The following is a 24828-nucleotide window of genomic DNA, read 5'->3' as shown; positions in this document are numbered from 1 at the left end:
GCAGTGTATAGCTTCTCTTAAAGGGCCGGTGTCCTTTTCTGCAGTTTACCACTCTCCACCGGTATTATTATTTCACCGCTCTCAAACTCCAAACTTCATTATTATTTCATCGCTCTCAAGTTCGTTTATTATTTAACTGGTTCCAGCCAGTATCCACTCCGTACCAACAACAGTCTGGTTCCAGCCAGTATCCACAGCAGCCGTTTTACCTTCAGCAGCCCAGCCTTTCCTGGAACATCAGCTGGTACGATCCTGGGTTCTCTCCATTGCTACAGTCAGGCCTGGTAAGGACTTTCCAACTAGAAGATTATAAGAACTGTCTCACACTACCAGTGCCTGTGGCCCTTGCCACCCTGTAGTACCCAGGAATTGTATTTATCCTCTGTTGACTTTTATGTTTCCTTTTACTGCTGCTGTGTTACGGAGTTTGTCATAATAAACATCATTGACTTTTATCCTGGTTGTCGTGGTCACGCCTTCGGGCAGTTATTCTACATGTTACTTACATGTCTAGGGGTCTGATACAACCTCCCAGGTTCCGTTACATCTCAGCCCCTACAACTGAGGCTGCCTCCCGTCAGCTCAGGCCCTCAGTTGTGACAGTAAGCACTGACCTAATGAATCCAGCCGGAGACCAGGATCAAGCGGCCAGGCCGATGCAAGAACTGGCAGCCCGACTTGAACATCAGGAGGCTGCACAGGGCCACATCATCCGCTGTCTCCAGGATCTCTCTACACGGCTGGATGGGATTCAAACGACCCTCCGTGGACCTGGCACGTCCGGTGCGTCCACTACAGTGACACCAGCTGTAACCCCACCCACCTTACCCATTTCCAGTCCACATCTTCATCTTCCAACGCCAGCAAAATTTGATGGATCTCCAAGGTTCTGCAGGGGATTTCTCAATCAATGTGAAATCCACTTTGAGCTTCTACCTGGCAATTTCTTCAGTGACCGTACCAAAATTGCCTATATCATCTCCCTTCTCAGTGGCTCAGCCCTTGACTGGGCATCACCTTTATGGGAGAAGTCTGATCCCCTGCTATCCTCCTATACTGACTTTGTAGCTACATTCAGGCGCATCTTCGACGAGCCAGGCCGGATAACATCTGCTTCATCTGAGATTCTCCGTTTACGCCAGGGAACACGTACTGTGGGACAGTATCTTATACAGTTTAAAATCCTGGCATCCGAACTGGCATGGAACGACGAGGCCCTGTATGCTGCATTCTGGCATGGCTTATCAGAACGCATCAAGGATGAGTTAGCTACCAGAGACTTGCCCTCTAAGTTGGATGAGCTAATTTCTCTTTGCACGAAGGTTGATCTACGTTTCAGAGAGAGAGCAACCGAGCGAGGAAGATCATCTACTCCTAAATCTTCTGCTCCTCCTCCTCGTCAACCATCTCCATCCAAGGATGAGCCTATGCAAATTAGTCGTTCCCGTCTATCTCCCGCTGAGCGCCGAAACGTCTCTCTGTCTCTACTGTGCAGCTCCGTCACACACTATCAATGCCTGTCCCAAACGTCCGGGAAACTCCAGATCCTAGCTCGCCAAGGAGAGGGCCGGCTAGGAGTAATGATCTCCTCTCCATCTCCTCATGACTGTAACCTCCCAGTGTCGCTCCAAATTGCTCAACGTTACAGGAACGTCATTGCCCTCCTTGATTCCGGAGCAGCTGGGAATTTCATAACCGAAGCTTATGTTAAACGGTGGTCCCTACCCACCGAGAGACTGTCCTCGTCCATCTCTTTGACTGCCGTGGATGGCAGCAAGATTTTTGACGCAGTCATTTCCTTAAGGACTCTTCCAGTTAGTCTGAGAGTGGGAGTTCTTCATTCTGAGTATATTTCTTTTTTAGTGATTCCAAGAGCCACACATCCAGTGGTTTTAGGCCTTCCATGGCTCCGTCTCCACAACCCATCAATTGACTGGACGACTACGCAAATACTGGCATGGGGTCCCTCCTGTGCTGAGACTTGTTTAGCCAAAGTTCTTCCTGTTTGTTCTTCCTTCCCCAGGTCATCTGATGTTCCGCCTCCTCCATATCAAGACTTCACGGACGTGTTCAGTAAAGCCTCTGCTGATATCCTTCCTCCTCATAGAGAATGGGACTGCCCAATCGACCTCATTCCAGGGAAGGTTCCACCGCGAGGCCGAACTTATCCGTTGTCTCTGCCTGAGACACACTCCATGGAAGAGTACATCAAAGAGAACCTGGCGAAGGGTTTCATCCGACCATCTTCTTCTCCAGCCGGCGCAGGCTTCTTCTTCGTTAAGAAGAAAGACGGTGGTCTGCGTCCGTGCATCGACTACAGAGGTCTGAACGACATTACCGTCAAGAACCGATACCCTTTACCCCTGATTACCGAGCTCTTTGATAGAGTTAGTGGTGCAACTATTTTCACAAAGCTGGACTTGAGGGGTGCCTACAATCTCATCCGAATCCGTGAGGGTGACGAGTGGAAGACCGCCTTTAACACCCGTGACGGACATTATGAGTACCTCGTCATGCCCTTCGGATTGAGCAACGTTCCAGCAGTCTTCCAGCACTTCGTGAATGAGATTTTCAGGGACATCTTGTACCGCCATGTCGTGGTTTATCTAGACGACATCCTCATCTTTGCTAATAATCTCGAAGATCATCGTTTCTGGGTAAAAGAGGTTCTTTCCCGTCTCCGAGTCAATCACCTCTATTGTAAATTGGAGAAGTGTGTGTTTGAAGTTAAAACCATTCCGTTTCTAGGTTACATTGTGTCCGGTTCCGGACTAGAGATGGATCCTGAGAAACTCCAAGCAATCCAGAATTGGCCTATACCCTTAAGCCTCAAAGGGGTCCAGAGGTTCTTAGGGTTCGCCAATTATTATAGAAAATTTATACGAGACTTTTCCACCATTGTGGCGCCTATCACTGCATTAACCAAGAAAGGTGCTAATCCATCCAAGTGGTCCGAGGAAGCTACACAGGCCTTTCACCTTCTGAAGCAACGGTTCATCTCAGCACCAGTTCTGAAACAGCCCGACACCGACTCTCCTTTTATCTTAGAGGTAGATGCCTCCTCCGTTGGAGTAGGAGCAGTGTTATCCCAGAGGGCCAAAGATGGACATCTACATCCTTGCAGTTTCTTCTCCCGGAAGTTCTCCCCAGCTGAGCGCAACTATGCCATTGGCGATCAGGAGTTGCTAGCCATCAAGCTCGCTCTGGAGGAGTGGAGATACCTGTTGGAGGGAGCTTCCCACTCAATCACCATACTTACCGACCACAAAAATCTTTTATATCTCAAAGGCGCACAATGTCTGAATCCTCGTCAGGCCAGATGGGCACTTTTCTTCTCTAGGTTTGACTTTAAACTCCAGTTCTGTCCGGGTTCTCAGAATCGTAAGGCCGATGCCCTTTCCCGCTCATGGGAGCAAGAAAATGAGTCCGAGTCTGCAGACAAGCATCCTATTATTAATCCGTTGGCATTCTCCACGGTAGGGATGGACTCTACGCCTCCACCAGGGAAAAGTTTTGTTAAGCCAGTTCTAAGGAAGAAGCTCATGCATTGGGCCCATGCTTCCCGTTTTGCTGGACATACAGGCATTCAGAAAACCCTTGAATTTATTTCTAGGTCCTACTGGTGGCCAACTCTGAAGAAGGACGTTATGGAATTTATTGCCTCCTGCCCAAAGTGTGCCCAACACAAAGTCTCCCGCCAGTCGCCTGCGGGGCAACTGGTTCCATTATCTGTTCCCCGTCGACCTTGGACCCATTTGTCGATGGACTTTGTTTCCGATCTACCTATCTGCAACAAGTTTAATACCATCTGGGTGGTAGTTGACCGGTTCACCAAGATGGCACATTTCATCCCTCTCACCGGTCTTCCGTCAGCTTCCAAGTTGGCTCAAGTGTTTATACAAGAGATCTTCCGACTTCACGGTCTTCCTGAAGAGATCATCTCGGATCGTGGAGTACAATTTGTAGCCAAATTTTGGCGAAGTTTGTGTCAAGCCCTCCAAGTCAAGTTAAAGTTTTCCACGGCTTACCATCCTCAGACCAATGGTCAAACCGAGAGGGTGAATCAGGACTTGGAGGCCTTCCTCCGTATATATGTGTCTTCCTCTCAAGATGACTGGGTTCAACTCCTTCCTTGGGCCGAGTTCAGCCACAACAATCAATACCATTCCTCATCTTCTTCTACACCATTCTTCATTAATTATGGATTCCACCCTAAAGTCCCAGAATTCCAACCGCTTCCCGCAACTTCTGTTCCAGCAGTGGATGTCACCTTGCGTCAGTTTTCAAATAACTGGAGGAACGTCCGCGCAGCCCTGCTTAAAGCCTCATTCAGGTATAAGAAGTTTGCCGATAGGAAGCGTAGAGCGGTTCCTGCTCTCAAGGTGGGTGATCGTGTGTGGCTGTCCACGAAGAATTTGAGGTTGAGAGTTCCCAGCATGAAATTTGCACCTCGCTACATCGGACCCTTCAAGATTGAACAAGTCATCAATCCTGTTGCCTACAGGTTACAGTTACCATCCTTCTTGAAAATACCCAGGACATTTCATGTTTCTTTGTTGAAACCGCTGATCCTGAATCGGTTTCATTCCGCACTTCCTCCAGCTCCCAAAGTTCAGACTCAACGGGGAGTCGAGTACGGGGTGGCCAAGATTTTGGACTCACGTTTCCGTTACGGTCAGTTACAATACCTCATTGACTGGAAGGGCTATGGTCCTGAAGAACGCTCTTGGACCAATGCCTCAGACGTCCATGCTCCTGCCTTGGTCCGAAATTTCCACGCAAAGTTTCCTTTAAAGCCTAAGAAGTGTCCTGGGGCCACTCCTAAAGGGGGGGGTGCTGTCACGATCCGGGTATCTGGACGCCATTACTTTCCCTTCAGATGCCTCCTAAGGCTGGCTCAGCGTTCCAGGACCGGATCCCGCTGTTCCTGAGTTTCCACATGCAGAATGTCAGAGTGGTGATTTCATCAGCCGCGGCCTCCGCTGTGCCCGCGTGGTTAAATGTGCGCTTGTCAGTCTGGTGTCTCCTGTCTCCTGTGGCCGGCGTCGCCATTACTGTTTCAATTCTCACATGGATTACAAACCAAACTTCCCTCCAAGTGTCTGCATGGGCGCAGCCATCTTGGATTTTGTCATCTGAGCATTTCCACCAATCTGCTGTCTGTATTGTTGATTTGCATAATTGCCTAGCCAACCCCTTCCTTGCTGCAGGTATAAGTAAGCTGTGCCTGAGCAAGGAAGGCGTCAGTGCTTTGGTTGTCTAACCTAGTTCCAGTTTGTCTCTCTCCTGTGGTTGTCTTCCAGGTTCCAGCTCCTGTCTCCAGACTTCTGCTATAGAGACCCGCACCAGCATTCCATCTGCGGTGTAGCCTGACTCTCCGATCCATTCTGGACTCACCTGTTTCCAGCTACAACAATCACCTGCTTCCAGCCCAGCTTCCAGCAGTGTACAGCTTCTCTTAAAGGGCCGGTGTCCTTTCTGCAGTTTACCACTCTCCACCGGTATTATTATTTCACCGCTCTCAAACAATCACCTGCTTCCAGCCCAGCTTCCAGCAGTGTATAGCTTCTCTTAAAGGGCCGGTGTCCTTTTCTGCAGTTTACCACTCTCCACCGGTATTATTATTTCACCGCTCTCAAACAATCACCTGCTTCCAGCCCAGCTTCCAGCAGTGTATAGCTTCTCTTAAAGGGCCGGTGTCCTTTTCTGCAGTTTACCACTCTCCACCGGTATTATTATTTCACCGCTCTCAAACTCCAAACTTCATTATTATTTCATCGCTCTCAAGTTCGTTTATTATTTAACTGGTTCCAGCCAGTATCCACTCCGTACCAACAACAGTCTGGTTCCAGCCAGTATCCACAGCAGCCGTTTTACCTTCAGCAGCCCAGCCTTTCCTGGAACATCAGCTGGTACGATCCTGGGTTCTCTCCATTGCTACAGTCAGGCCTGGTAAGGACTTTCCAACTAGAAGATTATAAGAACTGTCTCACACTACCAGTGCCTGTGGCCCTTGCCACCCTGTAGTACCCAGGAATTGTATTTATCCTCTGTTGACTTTTATGTTTCCTTTTACTGCTGCTGTGTTACGGAGTTTGTCATAATAAACATCATTGACTTTTATCCTGGTTGTCGTGGTCACGCCTTCGGGCAGTTATTCTACATGTTACTTACATGTCTAGGGGTCTGATACAACCTCCCAGGTTCCGTTACATCTCAGCCCCTACAACTGAGGCTGCCTCCCGTCAGCTCAGGCCCTCAGTTGTGACACCGGGAAGGTGAGAGGGGCTTTCTTACTGTCTGTGAAAAAGGCCTCCTCAACCTGCTCAGGAGGTGTGTCAGAAATATGTAACACATCCCGCATGGCCTCAATCATCAACTGCACCCCCTTAGCAAGTGATGCCGACCCCCTCGACACATCCCCATCACCATCTGCTGTGTCAGAATCGGTATCCGTGTCATCCTGCATAATTTGGGCAAGAGCACGTTTGTGAGAATGTACCGCAGGGGGCCCCCGAGGGAGCAGTATCGGACCATACTGCCATAAAGGACTGCAATACCCGAGTAGCATGCTCAGTCCTTGCAACCCTTTCAGAAATCTGAGAAATAGCCCCCCTAAGAGAGGTTAACCACTCTGGTTCTCTAGCTGGGATCTGCGCTACAACAGTGCAATCCTGATTACATGGGATGGGATCTTCCTGAGAAGATAAATCCTCTGCAGCATATGACATAGACATGTTTGCTTGTACACCCCACATACACACAGGGTACAGGGCAGACAGAGTTTCCCCACCAAGAATGGCATAGAGACACAGAGATTGGAGCCAACCCACACACAGCGCTATATAGGTATAGGGAGACCCTTAACCAGCGTTGACTGTGTCCCTTCATAGGTGACACAGTCTTTACACAGCCTCCCCTCTCTTCTACAACCCCCTGGTACCGTACAGATAGCTGGAGGTGCTCTGGAGGGACTGCTTTTCCACTGGCAGCGTGTCTGCAGGCAGGAAAATGGCGCTGAACGCTGCTGGGTCCGCTCTGAGAAGCTCCGCCCCCATAATGGCGCTGTCTTCCCACTCTTCCTAGATTATACTGGCCTGAGGATTTTGTGCTGGCTGAGATCCGCGGACCCCGACAGGCTTTCTGGTCAGTGTAGGGTTAAGGCGCCGGCTCAGGGCGCCCCTCACAGCGCCGCACCTAAGTACCACTGAGCTCCCCGAAGCGCAGTTAGTACTGCGCTCCTACCCTGTAGCCGCCATCTTCACATTGGCTCCCTGCTTGTTAGGGAGCCGATGACTCACTCGCCACACTTCAGCTCTGTAAGGGGGTGGCGGCATGCTGCTGGGGTGAGTGTTCCCCTGCGGCGGGGAGCGATCTATCCCCTCTGGAGCTCAGTGTCAGTCAGCGGAGACAGTGGCTCAGACCCCGCAGGGCGAACACGGCTCCCCCCCCTCAGTCCCTCGATGCAGGGAGGCTGTTGCTAGCAGCCTCCCTGTAAAAAAAACAAACTCTAAAATAAACTTTTCTAAAGAAGCTCTGTAGAGCTCCCCTAGCTGTGAAAGGCTCCTCCGGGCACATTTTCTAAACTGAGTCTGTTAGGAGAGGCATAGAGGGATGAGCCAGCACACACTGTTGAACTATTAAGTGCCAATGGCTCCTGGTGGACCCGCCTATACCCCATGGTACTAATATGGACCCCAGCATCCTCTAGGATGTAAGAGAAATGAGTGTGTGACCCTGCCTAACCCACCATTAGGGATGGCCATTGACCACCGATAATTCCTAATCATCGATGGTTTAATGTTTTTGCCATCTATGGGAGAAAACCAGATGGTTTCCCTCCATCAATGGCACACCATAAACTAAGATTTTATTTATTTTTTTGCAAGATGCAGGGACTCGGACCATAGCTCCGCCCCCGGGCTGTGATTGGCCCGCAGGTAATTTACTTAAATGACAGGGATGTCCATCGATGAGTGGCATCATCAATGATCTCCCATAGCATAGGTGGTGACCATCGATGGCCTCTCACAGTTTCGCCATTGATGGCAAATACACTGGTGGCCATCCCTACCCATCAGTGTCCTCCTGCTCTTGCCACCTTATTCCCTCAGGCATCAAAATAAGAATTTACTTACCGATAATTCTATTTCTCATAGTCCGTAGTGGATGCTGGGGACTCCGAAAGGACCATGGGGAATAGCGGCTCCGCAGGAGACTGGGCACAAAGTAAAAGCTTTAGGACTAGCTGGTGTGCACTGGCTCCTCCCCCTATGACCCTCCTCCAAGCTTCAGTTAGGATACTGTGCCCGGACGAGCGTACACAATAAGGAAGGATTTTGAATCCCGGGTAAGACTCATACCAGCCACACCAATCACACCGTACAACTTGTGATCTGAACCCAGTTAACAGCATGATAACAGAAGGAGCCTCTGAAAAGATGGCTCACAACAACAATAACCCGATTTTTGTAACAATAACTATGTACAAGTAATGCAGACAATCCGCACTTGGGATGGGCGCCCAGCATCCACTACGGACTATGAGAAATAGAATTATCGGTAAGTAAATTCTTATTTTCTCTGACGTCCTAGTGGATGCTGGGGACTCCGAAAGGACCATGGGGATTATACCAAAGCTCCCAAACGGGCGGGAGAGTGCGGATGACTCTGCAGCACCGAATGAGAGAACTCCAGGTCCTCCTCAGCCAGGGTATCAAATTTGTAGAATTTAGCAAACGTGTTTGCCCCTGACCAAGTAGCTGCTCGGCAAAGTTGTAAAGCCGAGACCCCTCGGGCAGCCGCCCAAGATGAGCCCACTTTCCGTGTGGAATGGGCTTTTACAGATTTTGGCTGTGGCAGGCCTGCCACAGAATGTGCAAGCTGAATTGTACTACAAATCCAACGAGCAATCGTCTGCTTAGAAGCAGGAGCACCCAGCTTGTTGGGTGCATACAGGATAAACAGCGAGTCAGATTTTCTGACTCCAGCCGTCCTGGAAACATATATTTTCAGGGCCCTGACTACGTCCAGCAACTTGGAATCCTCCAAGTCCCTAGTAGCCGCAGGCACCACAATAGGTTGGTTTAAGTGAAATGCTGAAACCACCTTAGGGAGAAATTGAGGACGAGTCCTCAATTCTGCCTTGTCCGTATGAAAAATTAGGTAAGGGCTTTTATAGGATAAAGCCGCCAATTCTGATACACGCCTGGCTGAAGCCAGGGCTAACAGCATTACCACTTTCCATGTGAGATATTTCAAGTCCACAGTGGTGAGTGGTTCAAACCAATGTGATTTTAGGAATCCCAACACTACATTGAGATCCCAAGGTGCCACTGGAGGCACAAAAGGAGGCTGTATATGCAGTACTCCCTTGACAAACGTCTGAACTTCAGGAACAGAAGCTAGTTCTTTTTGGAAGAATATCGACAGGGCCGAAATTTGAACCTTAATGGACCCTAATTTGAGGCCCATAGACAGTCCTGTTTGCAGGAAATGCAGGAATCGACCCAGTTGAAATTCCTCCGTAGGGGCCTTCCTGGCCTCGCACCACGCAACATATTTACGCCAAATACGGTGATAATGTTGTACGGTTACATCCTTCCTGGCTTTGATCAGGGTAGGGATGACTTCATCCGGAATGCCTTTTTCCTTCAGGATCCGGCGTTCAACCGCCATGCCGTCAAACGCAGCCGCGGTAAGTCTTGGAACAGACATGGTCCCTGCTGGAGCAGGTCCTGTCTTAGAGGTAGAGGCCACGGGTCTTCCGTGAGCATCTCTTGAATTTCCGGGTACCAAGTCCTTCTTGGCCAATCCGGAGCCACGAGTATAGTCTTTACTCCTCTCCTTCTTATGATTCTCAGTACTTTTGGTATGAGAGGAAGAGGAGGGAACACATACACTGACCGGTACACCCACGGTGTTACCAGAGCGTCCACAGCTATTGCCTGAGGGTCCCTTGACCTGGAGCAATATCTGTCCAGTTTTTTGTTGAGGCGAGACGCCATCATGTCCACCTTTGGTTTTTCCCAACGGTTTACAATCATGTGGAAGACTTCTGGGTGAAGTCCCCACTCCCCCGGGTGAAGATCGTGTCTGCTGAGGAAGTCTGCTTCCCAGTTGTCCACTCCCGGAATGAACACTGCTGACAGTGCTATCACATGATTTTCCGCCCAGCGAAGAATCCTTGCCACTTCCGTCATTGCCCTCCTGCTTCTTGTGCCGCCCTGTCTGTTTACGTGGGCGACTGCCGTGATGTTGTCCGACTGGATCAATACTGGCTGACCCTGAAGCAGAGGCCTTGCCTGACTTAGGGCATTGTAAATAGCCCTTAGTTCCAGGATATTTATGTGAAGTGACGTTTCCATGCTTGACCACAAGCCCTGGAAATTTTTTCCCTGTGTGACTGCTCCCCAGCCTCTCAGGCTGGCATCCGTGGTCACCAGGACCCAATCCTGAATGCCGAATCTGCGGCCCTCTAGGAGATGAGCACTCTGTAACCACCACAGGAGAGACACCCTTGTCCTTGGAGACAGGGTTATCCGCTGATGCATTTGAAGATGCGATCCGGACCATTTGTCTAGCAGATCCAACTGAAAAGTTCTTGCGTGGAATCTGCCGAATGGAATCGCTTCGTAAGAAGCCACCATCTTTCCAAGGACCCTTGTGCACTGATGCACTGACACCTGGCCTGGTCTTAGGAGTTTCCTGACTAGGTCGGATAACTCCCTGGCTTTCTCTTCCGGGAGAAACACCTTTTTCTGTACTGTGTCCAGAATCATCCCTAGGAACAGCAGACGTGTCGTCGGAATCAGCTGCGATTTTGGAATATTTAGAATCCATCCGTGCTGTCGTAGTACTATTTGAGATAGTGCTACTCCGACCTCTAACTGTTCTCTGGACCGTGCCCTTATCAGGAGATCGTCCAAGTAAGGGATAATTAAGACGCCTTTTCTTCGAAGAAGAATCATCATTTCGGCCATTACCTTGGTAAAGACCCGGGGTGCCGTGGACAATCCAAACGGCAGCGTCTGAAACTGATAGTGACAGTTCTGTACCACAAACCTGAGGTACCCTTGGTGAGAAGGGCAAATTGGGACATGGAGGTAAGCATCCTTGATGTCCAGAGACACCATGTAGTCCCCTTCTTCCAGGTTCGCTATCACTGCTCTGAGTGACTCCATCTTGAACTTGAACCTTTTTATGTAAGTGTTCAAGGCTTTCAGATTTAAAATGGGTCTCACCGAGCCGTCCAGCTTCGGTACCACAAACAGCGTGGAGTAATACCCCTTTCCCTGTTGTAGGAGGGGTACCTTGATTATCACTTGCTGGGAATACAGCTTGTGAATGGCTTCCAATACCGCCTCCCTGTCGGGGGTAGACGTTGGTAAAGCAGACTTCAGGAACCGGCGAGGGGGAGACGTCTCGAATTCCAATTTGTACCCCTGAGATACTACCTGCAGGATCCAGGGGTCCACTTGCGAGTGAGCCCACTGCGCGCTGAAATTCTTGAGACGGGCCCCCACCGTGCCTGAGTCCGCTTGTAAGGCCCCAGCGTCATGCTGAGGACTTGGCAGAAGTGGGGGAGGGCTTCTGTTCGTGGGAAGAAGCTGTCTGTTGCAGTCTTTTTCCCCTTCCTCTGCCCCGGGGCAGATATGAGTGGCCTTTTGCCCGCTTGCCCTTATGGGGACGAAAGGACTGAGCCTGAAAAGACGGTATCTTTTTCTGCTGCGAGGTGACTTGGGGTAAAAAGGTGGATTTCCCAGCCGTTGCCGTGGCCACCAGGTCCGATAGACCGCCCCCAAATAACTCCTCCCCTTTATACGGCAATACTTCCATATGCCGTTTGGAATCCGCATCCCCTGACCACTGTCGCGTCCATACCTCTTCTGGCAGAAATGGACATCGCACTTACTCTTGATGCCAGAGTGCAAATGTCTCTCTGTGCATCTCGCATATATAGGAATGCATCCTTTAAATGCTCTATAGTCAATAATATATTGTCCCTGTCCAGGGTATCAATATTTTCAGTCAGGGAATCCGACCAAGCCACCCCAGCACTGCACATCCAGGCTGAGGCGATTGCTGGTCGCAGTATAACACCAGTATGAGTGTATATACTTTTAAGGATATTTTCCAGCCTCCTATCTGCTGGCTCCTTAAGGGCGGCCGTTTCTGGAGACGGTAACGCCACTTGTTTTGATAAGCGTGTGAGCGCCTTATCCACCCTAGGGGGTGTTTCCCAACGAGCCCTAACCTCTGGTGGGAAGGGATATAGTGCCAATAATTTTTTAGAAATTAGCAGTTTTTTGTCGGGGGTAACCCACGCTTCATCACACACTTCATTCAATTCATCTGATTCAGGAAAAACTACGGGTAGTTTTTTCACACCCCACATAATACCCCTTTTTGTGGTACTTGCAGTATCAGAGATGTGCAAAACCTCCTTCATTGCCGTGATCATGTAACGTGTGGCCCTACTGGAAAATACGTTTATTTCTTCACCGTCGACACTGGAGTCAGTGTCTGTGTCCGTGTCGACCCACTGAGGTAACGGGCGTTTAATAGCCCCTGACGGTGTTTGAGACGCCTGGACAGGCACTAAATGAGCTGCCGGCTGTCTCATGTCGTCAACAGTTTTCTGTAACGTGCCGACACTGTCACGTAATTCCTTAATTACGGCCATCCATTCAGGTGTCGACTCCCTAGGGGGTGACATCACCATTATAGGCAATTGCTCCGCCTCCACATCATTTTCCTCCTCATACATGTCGACACACACGTACCGACACCCAGCACACACACAGGGAATGCTCTGATAGAGGACAGGACCCACTTAGCCCCTTGGGGAGACAGAGGGAGAGTTTGCCAGCACACACCAGAGCGCTATATATGTATAGGGACAACCTTACAATAAGTGTCTATCCCTTATAGCTGCTTATATCTGTTATTTTGCCAAATAAGTGCCCCCCTCTCTTTTTTACCCTGTTTCTGTAGTTGCAGGATGCAGGGGAGATTCTGGGAGCCTTCCTACCAGCGGAGCTGTGTGGGAAAAATGGCGCTGTGTGCTGAGGAGATAGGCCCCGCCCCCTTCACGGCGGGCTCTTCTCCTGCTTTTTTCTGGAAAACTGGCAGGGGTTAAATACATCCATATAGCCCAGGAGCTATATGTGATGTATTTTTTGCCAAATAAGGTAAATTCATTGCTTCCCAGGGCGCCCCCCCCAGCGCCCTGCACCCTCAGTGACCGAAGTGTGAAGTGTGCTGAGAGCAATGGCGCACAGCTGCAGTGCTGTGCGCTACCTTATGAAGACAGGAAAGTCTTCTGCCGCCGATTTATGGACCGCTTCTTGCTTCAGCATCTGTAAGGGGGGCGGCGGCGCGGCTCCGGGACCCATCCATGGCTGGGCCTGTGATCGTCCCTCTGGAGCTAATGTCCAGTAGCCTAAGAAGCCCAATCCACTCTGCACGCAGGTGAGTTCGCTTCTTCTCCCCTTAGTCCCTCGATGCAGTGAGCCTGTTGCCAGCAGGTCTCACTGAAAATAAAAAACCTATTTAAACTTTTACTCTAAGCAGCTCAGGAGAGCCACCTAGATTGCACCCTTCTCGTTCGGGCACAAAATCTTAACTGGGGCTTGGAGGAGGGTCATAGGGGGAGGAGCCAGTGCACACCAGCTAGTCCTAAAGCTTTTACTTTGTGCCCAGTCTCCTGCGGAGCCGCTATTCCCCATGGTCCTTTCGGAGTCCCCAGCATCCACTAGGACGTTAGAGAAATATAAATGCTATTGTGTGTGTTTGTATATGTTCTATATATGTATATGTATGGTTTCTATGTTTTTTGTGGATGTATATCTAAGTGCATGCCAGCCATGAAAAAAGAGTTGCGCGTGTGATTATCAGCAGGCAGGATAAGCCTGGCTACATCTGTGTGTATTCCATACCTCCCAACACAACCCTCCCCAGGAGGGACAAAATGCTCTGCTTCTGGACATTTCTCTTAAGGTATGATTGCTGGCACCTGTTTTGAACAGGTTAAAGCATAAGAAAGGTGTAACAGCACAGGTGATGGCAATCATACACTAAGGCTGGGTACACACTGGAGCGACGGGCAGTGCTGAAAGTAGGGTGGTACGGAGTACCATTAAGAAATTTGGTGGTGGTACGCAATACCATCAGCCCTCCACTGGGGCATCATTTATAAGGGGCATTTCTGTGTCAGTGGCATAACTGTATGTGGCATAATATGTTATAGGCATTACGGTGTGTGGTATAATATGTAAAGCATTTGGTTGTGTGGCATACTGTGTAATAGGCATTACGGTGCTTGACATAATGTGTAAGGGGCATTACAGTGTGTGGCATAATGTGGCCATGCCCCTATTGTCATGTAGCAACTCCCCTAGTTTTGTGTGGCCATGCCCCTTCATGACCACACCTATTTTAACTATCAGTACCAATAAGAAAAAAATTCTACTTGCACCACTGGCGAAGGCAGGGACGTGTGGTGAACTAAATGGCTCAGGAGGCACTGTCTAGCACCATAGCCAGATTTACACGCAATATATGAGCCTGAGGGTTCATGTGGGCATTATACACAGGTGCAGCAGTATATAGTGCTGGACATTTGGTGAGTTTTGATCTAAGATGTGCGGAAAAGATAGACAGGCCAGGCACTGCCTCCCCTGCCATAGACATTTTACTCCAAAGTTTTGCCTGTAAAAATGATTGAAATATCTTTTTTGCATTATTATAAACATATTCTTTGTATTTTTCATACACTTTATACAGTCAAAACTCTGGCACAAACGTTAGTATGACAGAAAAGGATCTGCCCCACCCCACTGCATGTCACTGGGCGACGGGAATTTGTTCCGACATAGGAGACACACACATCTTACGACATAGGACACACACTGGGGCGATGTTAATGAAGGATGAAACAGCCATGTTCCGTACTTCATTACCTTAAAACAGGACGCTAGCGACAGACGCTTGGTGCATAGTACCCGACTTCTGGGCTGCTCTTTCCGGGAGAGAGCAGCCGGTCGGCTCAGCAGGGGGGGCGGTAGGGAGGCCAATCCCGGGCCGTTTCTTCAATCCAGGGATTCGGGATTGAAAAACACTCAATCCCGGGATTCCCGGGAGTGCAGTAGGGAGCAGGGAGAGTGGGAGTGGAGGGCAGTGGAAAAGAGTGTAGGGAGCACGGAGGCTGTAGGGAGCAGCGCTGGAGGGTGGGTGTAGTGTAGGGACTAGGGAGCAGCGCTGGAGGGTGGGTGTAGTGTAGGGACTAGGGAGCAGCACTGGAGGGTGGGTGTAGTGTAGGGACTAGGGAGCAGCGGTGGAGGGTGGGTGTAGTGTAGGGACTAGGGAGCAGCGCTGGAGGGTGGGTGTAGTGTAGGGACTAGGGAGCAGCGCTGGAGGGTGTAGGAAGTGGAGCGGGAGGGAGGCTGAAGCAAGCACCACAGTGAGGGAGGGTTACACAAAAACTACACTTACTATTAGATGGGCGGCAGGCGGCAGCCATGGACAAGACGCGCTGAGCGCGCCGGAGGCCTTTCAAATTGTAGTTAGAACGGGCAGTCCGGCAGCCAATTAGGAGCCGTTGCGGCCGCTTCCCTGATTGGCCGCCGGTCCACCAGCTGTGATTGGCTGGTGGCCGGCGCTACATTTGAAATGCCGCCGCGGTCTGTGTACATGGCTGCCGCCCGCCTAATACTGCCGCCCGCCTAATAGTAAGTTACTTACACCAACCCTCCCTCGCTGCTGCGTTGCACATGCGCAATGCAATCCCGTGAATCCCGGGATTGGAGGCTCCAATCCCGGGATTCAAATCCCGGCAATTTTGGGCCTAAATCCCGGGATCCCGAGATTGGCCTCCCTAGGGGGCGGGCAGTGAGGTGACGTGACAGGGGGGCGGACCAGAGCGCGCTTACCGGCATTATACAGCAGGGGGCATGGTTACGATGACGCGATTCAACAAGAATCGCGTCATCGCCTGCCCGGACCACCCACTTTACTCGCTAAGTGGGCGGCGGGCAGGGGGTGACCCCCGGAAAATAAGAATTTACTCACCGGTAATTCTATTTCTCGTAGTCCGTAGTGGATGCTGGGCACTCCGTAAGGACCATGGGGAATAGACGGGCTCCGCAGGAGACTGGGCACTCTAAGAAAGAATTATGACTACTGGTGTGCACTGGCTCCTCCCTCTATGCCCCTCCTCCAGACCTCAGTTAGGGAAACTGTGCCCGGAAGAGCTGACACTACAAGGAAAGGATTTGGAATCCCGGGTAAGACTCATACCAGCCACACCGTACAACTCGTGATAACTATACCCAGTTAACAGTATGAATAACAATTGAGCCTCACTGTACAGATGGCTCATAACAATAACCCTTTAGTTAAGCAATAACTATATACAAGTATTGCAGAGAATCCGCACTTGGGACGGGCGCCCAGCATCCACTACGGACTACGAGAAATAGAATTACCGGTGAGTAAATTCTTATTTTCTCTGACGTCCTAGTGGATGCTGGGAACTCCGTAAGGACCATGGGGATTATACCAAAGCTCCCAAACGGGCGGGAGAGTGCGGATGACTCTGCAGCACCGAATGAGCAAACTCAAGGTCCTCCCCAGCCAGGGTATCAAACTTGTAGAATTTTGCAAACGTGTTTGATCCCGACCAGGTAGCAGCTCGGCAAAGTTGTAAAGCCGAGACCCCTCGGGCAGCCGCCCAAGAAGAGCCCACCTTCCTCGTGGAATGGGCTTTTACTGATTTAGGATGCGGCAGTCCAGCCGCAGAATGTGCAAGTTGAATCGTGGAGCAGATCCAGCGAGCAATAGTCTGCTTAGAAGCAGGAGCACCCAGCTTGTTGGGTGCATGCAGGATAAACAGCGAGTCAGTCTTTCTGACTCTAGCCGTCCTGGAAACATAGATTTTCAGGGCCCGGACTACGTCCAGCAACTTGGAAGCCTCCAAGTCCCGAGTAGCCGCAGGCACCACAATAGGTTGGTTCAAATGAAACGCTGATACCACCTTAGGGAGAAATTGGGGATGAGTCCTCAATTCTGCTCTGTCCATATGGAAGATCAGATAGGGGCTTTTACAGGACAAAGCCGCCAATTCTGACACACGCCTAGCCGAAGCCAAGGCCAAAAGCATGACCACTTTCCACGTGAGATATTTTAATTCCACGGTCTGAAGTGGCTCAAACCAATGTGATTTTAGGAAATCCAACACAACGTTGAGATCCCAAGGTGCCACTGGGGGCACAAAAGGGGGCTGAATATGCAGCACTCCCTTAACAAACGTCTGAACTTCAGGCAGTGAAGCCAGTTCTTTTTGAAAGAAAATAGACAGGGCCGAAATCTGGACGTTAATGGATCCCAATTTTAGGCCCATAGTCACTCCTGACTGTAGGAAGTGCAGAAATCGACCCAGCTGAAATTCTTCTGTTGGGGCCTTCATAGCCTCACACTAAGCAACATATTTTCCCTATATGCGGTGATAATGTTTTGCTGTCACATCCTTCCTAGCTTTTATCAGCGTAGGAATGACTTCAACCGGAATGCCCTTTTCCATCAGGATCCGGCGTTCAACCGCCATGCCGTCAAACGCAGCCGCGGTAAGTCTTGGAACAGACAGGGCCCCTGCTGCAGTAGGTCCTGTCTGAGAGGCAGAGGCCAAGGGTCCTCTGAGATCATTTCTTGTAGTTCCGGGTACCAAGTCCTTCTTGGCCAATCCGGAACGATGAGTATAGTTCTTACTCCTCTCTTTATTATCCTCAGCACCTTTGGTATGAGAGGAAGAGGAGGGAACACATAAACCGACTGGTACACCCACGGTGTCACTAGAGCGTCCACAGCTATCGCCTGAGGGTCCCTTGACCTGGTGCAATATCTTTTTAGCTTTTTGTTGAGGCGGGACGCCATCATGTCCACCTGTGGCCTTTCCCAACGATTTACAATCAGCTGGAAGACTTCTGGATGAAGTCCCACTCTCCCGGGTGGAGGTCGTGCCTGCTGAGGAAGTCTGCTTCCCAGTTGTCCACTCCCGGAATGAACACTGCTGACAGTGCTATCACGTGATTTTCCGCCCATCGGAGAATCCTTGTGGCTTCTGCCATCGCCATCCTGCTTCTTGTCGGTTTACATGGGCGACCGCCGTGATGTTGTCTGACTGAATCAGCACCGGCTGGTTTTGAAGCAGGGGTCTTGCCTGACTTAGGGCATTGTAAATGGCCCTTAGTTCCAGAATATTTATGTGTAGGGAAGCCTCCTGACTCGACCATTGTCCATGGAAGTTTCTTCCCTGAGTGACTGCCCCCCAACCTCGGAGGCTTGCATCCGTGGTCACCAGGACCCAGTCCTGTATGCCGAATCTGCGGCCCTCGAGAAGATGAGCACTCTGCAGCCACCACAGCAGAGACACCCTGGCCCTCGGGGGAGGGACTCGCGTGCAGTGATGCACCGACACCTGTTTTGGTTTCAGGAGGTCTCTGACCAGAGATGACAACTCCTTGGCCTTCTCCTCCGGGAGAAACACCTTCTTCTGTTCTGTGTCCAGAATCATACCCAGGAACAGCAGACGCATCGCAGGAACCAGCTGCGACTTTGGGATATTCAGAATCCAGCCGTGCTGTTGTAGCACTTCCTGAGATAGTGCTACTCCGACCAACAACTGCTCCCTGGACCTCGCCTTTATAAGGAGATCGTCCAAGTACGGGATCATTATAACTCCCTTCTTTCGAAGGAGTATCATCATTTCGGCCATTACTTTGGTAAATACCCTCGGTGCCGTGGACAGACCAAACGGCAACGTCTGAAATTGGTAATGGCAGTCCTGTACCACAAAACGGAGGTACACCTGGTGAGGTGGGTAAATGGGGGCATGTAGGTAAGCATCCTTGATGTCCAGTGATACCATGTAATCCCCCTCTTCCAGGCTTGCAATAACCGCCCTGAGCGATTCCATTTTGAACTTGAACTTCCTTATATAAGTGTTCAAGGATTTCAAATTTAGAATGGGTCTCACCGAACCGTCTGGTTTCGGTACCACAAACATTGTGGAATAGTAACCCCGTCCCTGTTGAAGGAGGGGAACTTTTATTATCACCTGCTGGAGGTACAGCTTGTGAATTGCCGCCAGCACTACCTCCCTGTTCTGGGGAGTAGCTGGCAAGGCTGATTTGAGGTAACGGCGAGGGGGAGACGTCTCAAATTCCAGCTTGTATCCCTGAGATACCACTTGTAGAACCCAGGGATCCACCTGTGAGCGAACCCACCGGTCGCTGAAGTTCCGGAGACGGGCCCCCACCGCACCTGGCTCCACCAGTGGAGCCCCAGCGTCATGCGGTGGATTTAGTGGAAGCAGGGGAGGATTTTTGTTCTTGGGAACTGGCTGTATGGTGCAGCTTTTTCCCTCTACCCCTGCCTCTGGGCAGAAAGGACGCGCCTTTAACCCGCTTGCCTTTCTGGGGCCGAAAGGACTGTACCTGATAATACGGTGCTTTCTTAGGCTGTGAGGGAACCTGAGGTAAAAATGTCGACTTCCCAGCTGTTGCTGTGGAAACGAGGTCCGAGAGACCATCCCCAAACAATTCCTCACCCTTGTAAGGCAAAACCTCCATGTGCCTTTTAGAATCCGCATCACCTGTCCACTGCCAAGTCCATAACCAAGTCCATAACACTCTCCTGGCAGAAATGGACATTGCATTAATTCTAGATGCCAGCCGGCAAATATCCCTCTGTGCATCTCTCATAGATAAGACTACGTCTTTAATATGCTCTATGGTTAGCAATATAGTGTTCCTGTCAAGGGAATCAATGTTATCAGACAGGGAATCAGACCACGCTGCTGCAGCACTGCACATCCATGCTGAAGCAATAGCAGGTCTCAGTATAGTACCTGAGTGTGTATATACAGACTTCAGGATAGCCTCCTGCTTTCTATCCGCAGGCTCCTTTAAGGCGGCCGTATCCTGAGACGGCAGTGCCACCTTTTTTGACAAGCGTGTGAGCGCTTTATCCACCCTCGGGGATGTCTCCCAACGTAACCTGTCCTCTGGCGGGAAAGGGTACGCCATCAGTAACTTTTTAGAAATCACTAGTTTCTTATCGGGGGAAGCCCATCTTCACACACTTCATTCAACTCATCTGATGGGGGAAAAACCACTGGTTGCTTTTTCTCCCCAAACATAATACCCTTTTTAGTGGTACCTGGGTTAATGTCAGAAATGTGCAACACATTTTTTATTGCCGTAATCATGCAACGGATGCCCCTTGTGGATTGTGTATATGTCTCATCCTCGTCGACACTGGAGTCAGACTCCGTGTCGACATCTATGTCTGCCATCTGAGGTAGCGGGCGTTTTTGAGCCCCAGATGGCCTTTGAGACGCCTGGGCAGGCACTGGCTGAGAAGCCGGCTGTCCCACAGCTGTTATGTCATTGAATCTTTTATGTAAGGAGTTGACACTGTCGTGTAAAGCCTTCCACATATCCATCCACTCTGGTGTCGACCCCGCAGGGGGTGACATCACATTTATCGGCACCTGCTCCGCCTCCACATAAGCCTCCTCATCAAACATGTCGACACAGCCGTACCGACACATCGCACACACACAGGGAATGCTCTGACTGAGGACAGGACCCCACAAAGTCCTTTGGGGAGACAGAGAGAGAGTATGCCAGCACACACCACAGCGCTATATAACAGGGATTTACACTAACACAAAGTGATTTTCCCTATAGCAGCTATACAAATACAGTTTGCGCCTAAATTTAGTGCCCCCCCTCTCTTTTTTTACCCTTTGAGCCTGGAAACTGCAGGGGAGAGCCTGGGGAGCTGTCTTCCAGCGGAGCTGTGAAGAGGAAATGGCGCCAGTGTGCTGAGGGAGATAGCCCCGCCCCTTTTTCGGCGGGCTTCTCTCGCTCTTATATTAATATTATGGCAGGGGATTTTTGCACATATATAGTTTATTAGACTATATTATGTGCTGTTTGCCAATGTAAGGTACTCTAATTGCAGCCCAGGGCGCCCCCCCCAGCGCCCTGCACCCATCAGTGACCGGAGTATGTGGTGTGCATAGGGAGCAATGGCGCACAGCTGCAGTGCTGTGCGCTACCTTAATGAAGACCGGAGTCTTCAGCCGCCGATTTCCAGGACGTTCTTCTTGCTTCTGGCTCTGCAAGGGGGACGGCGGCGCGGCTCCGGACGACCGAGGCTGGGCCTGTGTTCGATCCCTCTGGAGCTAATGGTGTCCAGTAGCCTAGAAGCCCAAGCTAGCTGCAAGCAGGTAGGTTCGCTTCTCTCCCCTAAGTCCCTCGTAGCAGTGAGTCTGTTGCCAGCAGATCTCACTGAAAATAAAAAACCTAATAAATACTTTCTTTACTAGAAGCTCAGGAGAGCCCCTAGTGTGCAACCAGCTCGAGCCGGGCACAGATTCTAACTGAGGTCTGGAGGAGGGGCATAGAGGGAGGAGCCAGTGCACACCAGTAGTCCTAATTCTTTCTTAGAGTGCCCAGTCTCCTGCGGAGCCCGTCTATTCCCCATGGTCCTTACGGAGTTCCCAGCATCCACTAGGACGTCAGAGAAATCGGGATACTTGCCTGCTCTTCCGGGGGGCCGGGAGGGTCACCCGTTTTTCGGGAGCCTCCCGGCCATTCCGGGAGGATAGGCAAGTATGGCTTGGTGTGATGTGCAACACATCAGATATGTGACTGCGGAAGCGCGCAGTCCTGGGTACACACTACGCTATGTAGGTGATATATATATATCGCATCAAAACAGCATTTTGATGCAATATCTCTCCAGTGTATACCCAGTTTAAGAGGGAAGTCCATAAGCAGAGCACTCTGTCCCTCCTGGAGAGATGCATGTTGGGAGATATTGTGTTCTATGTGTGTGCATATGTTTGTGTGTACATACTTGCCTACCTGACCCTCTCCATGAGGGAGAAAATGCTCTGTACCTGGACTTTCCTGGTAATGTATGATTGCCATCACCTGTGGTGAGCTAGGTAATTGATAAGAAAGGTGTTTCACCACAGGTGATGGCAATCATACATTACCAGGAAAGTCCAGGAACAGAGCATTTTCTCCCTCATGGAGAGGGTCAGGTAGGCAAGTACTGTATGGTATAAGAGTGTGTTCTACAGTATGTGTATGTACAGTATGTGTTCTATTTGTGTGGGTATACTGTATGTCCTAAGTCTGTGTTCATACAGTAGGTGTATGTATGCTCGTACTGTATGTGTTCTATTCGTGTGTTTGCGCGTGTATATGATTATACATGTGTTCTAATTAATTATACGTGTTCTATGTAACTGCGTTTGCCGGTCGCCCCTGGGGAGGGATCTTCTCCACCCTCCATCCCTCAGTATTAAGCGTCACTGCGGTACCGTGTATCGGACAAGTGAGTGACGCGGATAATGATGAGTCGCGCTGCGCTGACGTTGCTGTAAAAACGTCAGGGCAGCGCGATCTCCGGCGGCGGCAAGTTGTGGTGCAGGTGCTGGGCTGCGGGGCGCATTCCCTGAGATATAAAGCGCGGTTACCCCGGACGCCTGTCAGGTAGCACACCGATGTGTCAGTAATGAGAGCGAGCTGTTTGCATTATTAGGACGAAAAAATCGTAAAGTGAATGAATTTATATTGCTTAAGATCACTCAGCACAGAGCAGTGCAGATGTGCGTTTCTTACAGTACAGTGAGTTTCTGCAGGACCCAGCGGTCACAAGTACAGTACAGTGTGTTCCCCCATTTGAGCAAATTCATTGTCCCCGTGAATCTTTAGTGTGGAGCGCAGAGGTGCATATACTGCATACCTCCCAACGTGACAATCCCCTCCAGGAGGGACACAATGCTGTGCTCCTGGACTTCCCTCTTAATGTATGATTGCCGGCATCTATGTTGAACAGGTTAAAAGATAAGAAAGGTGTTTCAGCACAGGTGCCGGCAATCATTTATTAAGAGGGAAGCCCAGGAGCAAAGCATTCTGTCCCTCCTGGAGAGGAGGGTCATGTTGGGAGGTATGATACTGTACTGTGTCTTGCAGAGCAGTAAATATCACCACTAAGCATGACCTGTTATGTTTGGGACACCACACGTTATCTTTCTTTCATACATTTGTTTACCGTATGTAAGCATATGTGGCCATGGTACAGATGGGGAGATTAAGGGATCAGTGCAAGTTTCACTGGTAAAAGGTCTTGGGCCCATTTATCAAAAGGTATTTGTGGCTATGTCCCGGAAAACACCCGTTTTGGGGGGCTATCTGCAAATACTAGGTATCCTCCGAATGTATGAAAGATACCTGCTGTGATCCCTACATTTTCGCCTGCAGCCTGCCTTCCATTGTTGCCTGCAGCCAGCCCAATGTGTCAATATTGGGAATGCGAAGCATTCCCGATATTGACCCCTGCAGCTACATATTGTATTGCGGGATGTAGTTCCGGCAGGATTCCATAGCAACCCAATGCCGGAAATGGACCCTGTGCACAGCTGTCACTATGACTGCGCATGCACAGAGGCCCGGATACACCGCTCGACACATCGCAGGGACGGGCTCCTTTTGGAACCCTTGTCCCTGCAGGTGCAGGGTGATATAAGCCGCCGATAGGATCGAATATTTCAATGCGATCCTGGGCGGTAAGATGCCGCCAAGATCGCATGCAATATGCGATCATTGATAAATGGGCCCTTTGATATAGGAACATCTTAACATATTATTTAAACAGCTCAAGGTCAGGACATGGGACGGTTATGAATAAATCCAAGTTGGCTAAAGGACCTCTGATGTTACCAGGGGGAGGAACAAGGTCAGAACATGGGACCTGAAATGTACCCTCGTGGGCTCGCTTTGCTTGCCACGCTTGGTCTCGGTGGCTCACTCTGCTTCGCTCGCCACCGAAGTTGTTGTTGACATGGATAGTGAAAGTGCTGTCTCACTGGCCTTGCTTCTCCCCCTGACGTCATGTGGTCTTTTAGCCTACTTGGATCTAGCATCTATAGACATAGTTACATAGGGGGTAATTTCAAGTTGATCGCAGCAGGAATTTAGTTAGCAATTGGGCAAAACCATGTGCACTGCAGGGGAGGCAGATTTAACATGTGCAGAGAGAGTTAGATTTGGGTGGGGTGTGTTCAATCTGCAATCTAATTTGCAGTGTAAAAATAAAGCAGCCAGTATTTACCCTGCACAGAAATAAAATAACCCACCCAAATCTAACTCTCTCTGCACATGTTAAATCTGCCTCCCCTGCAGTGCACATGGTTTTGCCCAATTGCTAACTAAATTCCTGCTGCGATCAACTTGGAATTACCCCCATAGTCAGTGAGGTTGAAAAGAGGCAAAATGCCCATCGGGTTCACCCTGTATTCTGTGTTAATCTGTTAATATTATAATGCGCCTGCTGAATTAATGGTTTAGTACCGATTGACAGCAATGATTCCTACAACTCCCAGATAATTTGAATGTCAATATGCTAAATGCTAAAGCCCTGGATACGTTTTCCAGTTAGAAATTTGTCCAGTCCGTTTTTTAAATGCATTTACAGAGTCTGCCATTATTAGCTTCTCCGGCAGTGAGTTCCAAATCTTTATTGCTCTTACCGTAAAGAACCCTTTCCTACGTTGTGTACGGAATTTTCTCTCTTCTTGCCTCAGCAAGTGCCCACGCGTCTTATACAGAGTTCTTTTAATAAACAAATCCGCTGCTAGCTCCTTGTAATGACCCTTTACATACTTGAAGGTATTAATAATGTCTCCTCTTTTCTAGTGTGTACATATTTAGCCTAGTAAGCCTCTCCTCGTATTCCCGCGACTCTAAC

General features: G+C 50.0%; 2 protein-coding genes across 13 annotated transcripts in view; one reads left to right on the top strand and one right to left on the bottom strand.

Moving 5' to 3' along the window:
* Positions 1-22417, bottom strand: part of FAM227B (family with sequence similarity 227 member B) — a 1159103-nt gene extending 1136686 nt beyond the window's left edge. For 3 of the 6 annotated variants that reach the window (XM_063926017.1, XM_063926019.1, XM_063926020.1), the window contains exon 1: positions 22312-22416. In XM_063926017.1, the coding sequence (XP_063782087.1) occupies positions 22312-22371 (60 nt within the window). In that variant the 5' untranslated portion in view covers positions 22372-22416. Of the gene's footprint in view, positions 1-22311 lie in introns of all 6 variants that reach the window. The other 3 variants (XM_063926021.1, XM_063926018.1, XM_063926022.1) reach the window with 2 other exon arrangements.
* Positions 22405-24828, top strand: part of DTWD1 (DTW domain containing 1) — a 133113-nt gene continuing 130689 nt past the window's right edge. For 2 of the 7 annotated variants that reach the window (XR_010179227.1, XR_010179228.1), the window contains exon 1: positions 22406-22571. The gene's annotated coding sequence lies outside the window, so the exon portion shown is untranslated. Of the gene's footprint in view, positions 22587-24828 lie in introns of all 7 variants that reach the window. The other 5 variants (XM_063926032.1, XM_063926031.1, XM_063926033.1 and 2 more) reach the window with 5 other exon arrangements.

Source organism: Pseudophryne corroboree, chromosome 6 (genome assembly GCF_028390025.1).
Source record: "Pseudophryne corroboree isolate aPseCor3 chromosome 6, aPseCor3.hap2, whole genome shotgun sequence".
In the NCBI taxonomy this organism is placed as follows: domain Eukaryota; kingdom Metazoa; phylum Chordata; class Amphibia; order Anura; family Myobatrachidae; genus Pseudophryne; species Pseudophryne corroboree.
The sequence above is the reverse complement of the archived record's forward strand: the minus strand, read 5'-3'. Positions and strand labels throughout refer to the sequence as shown.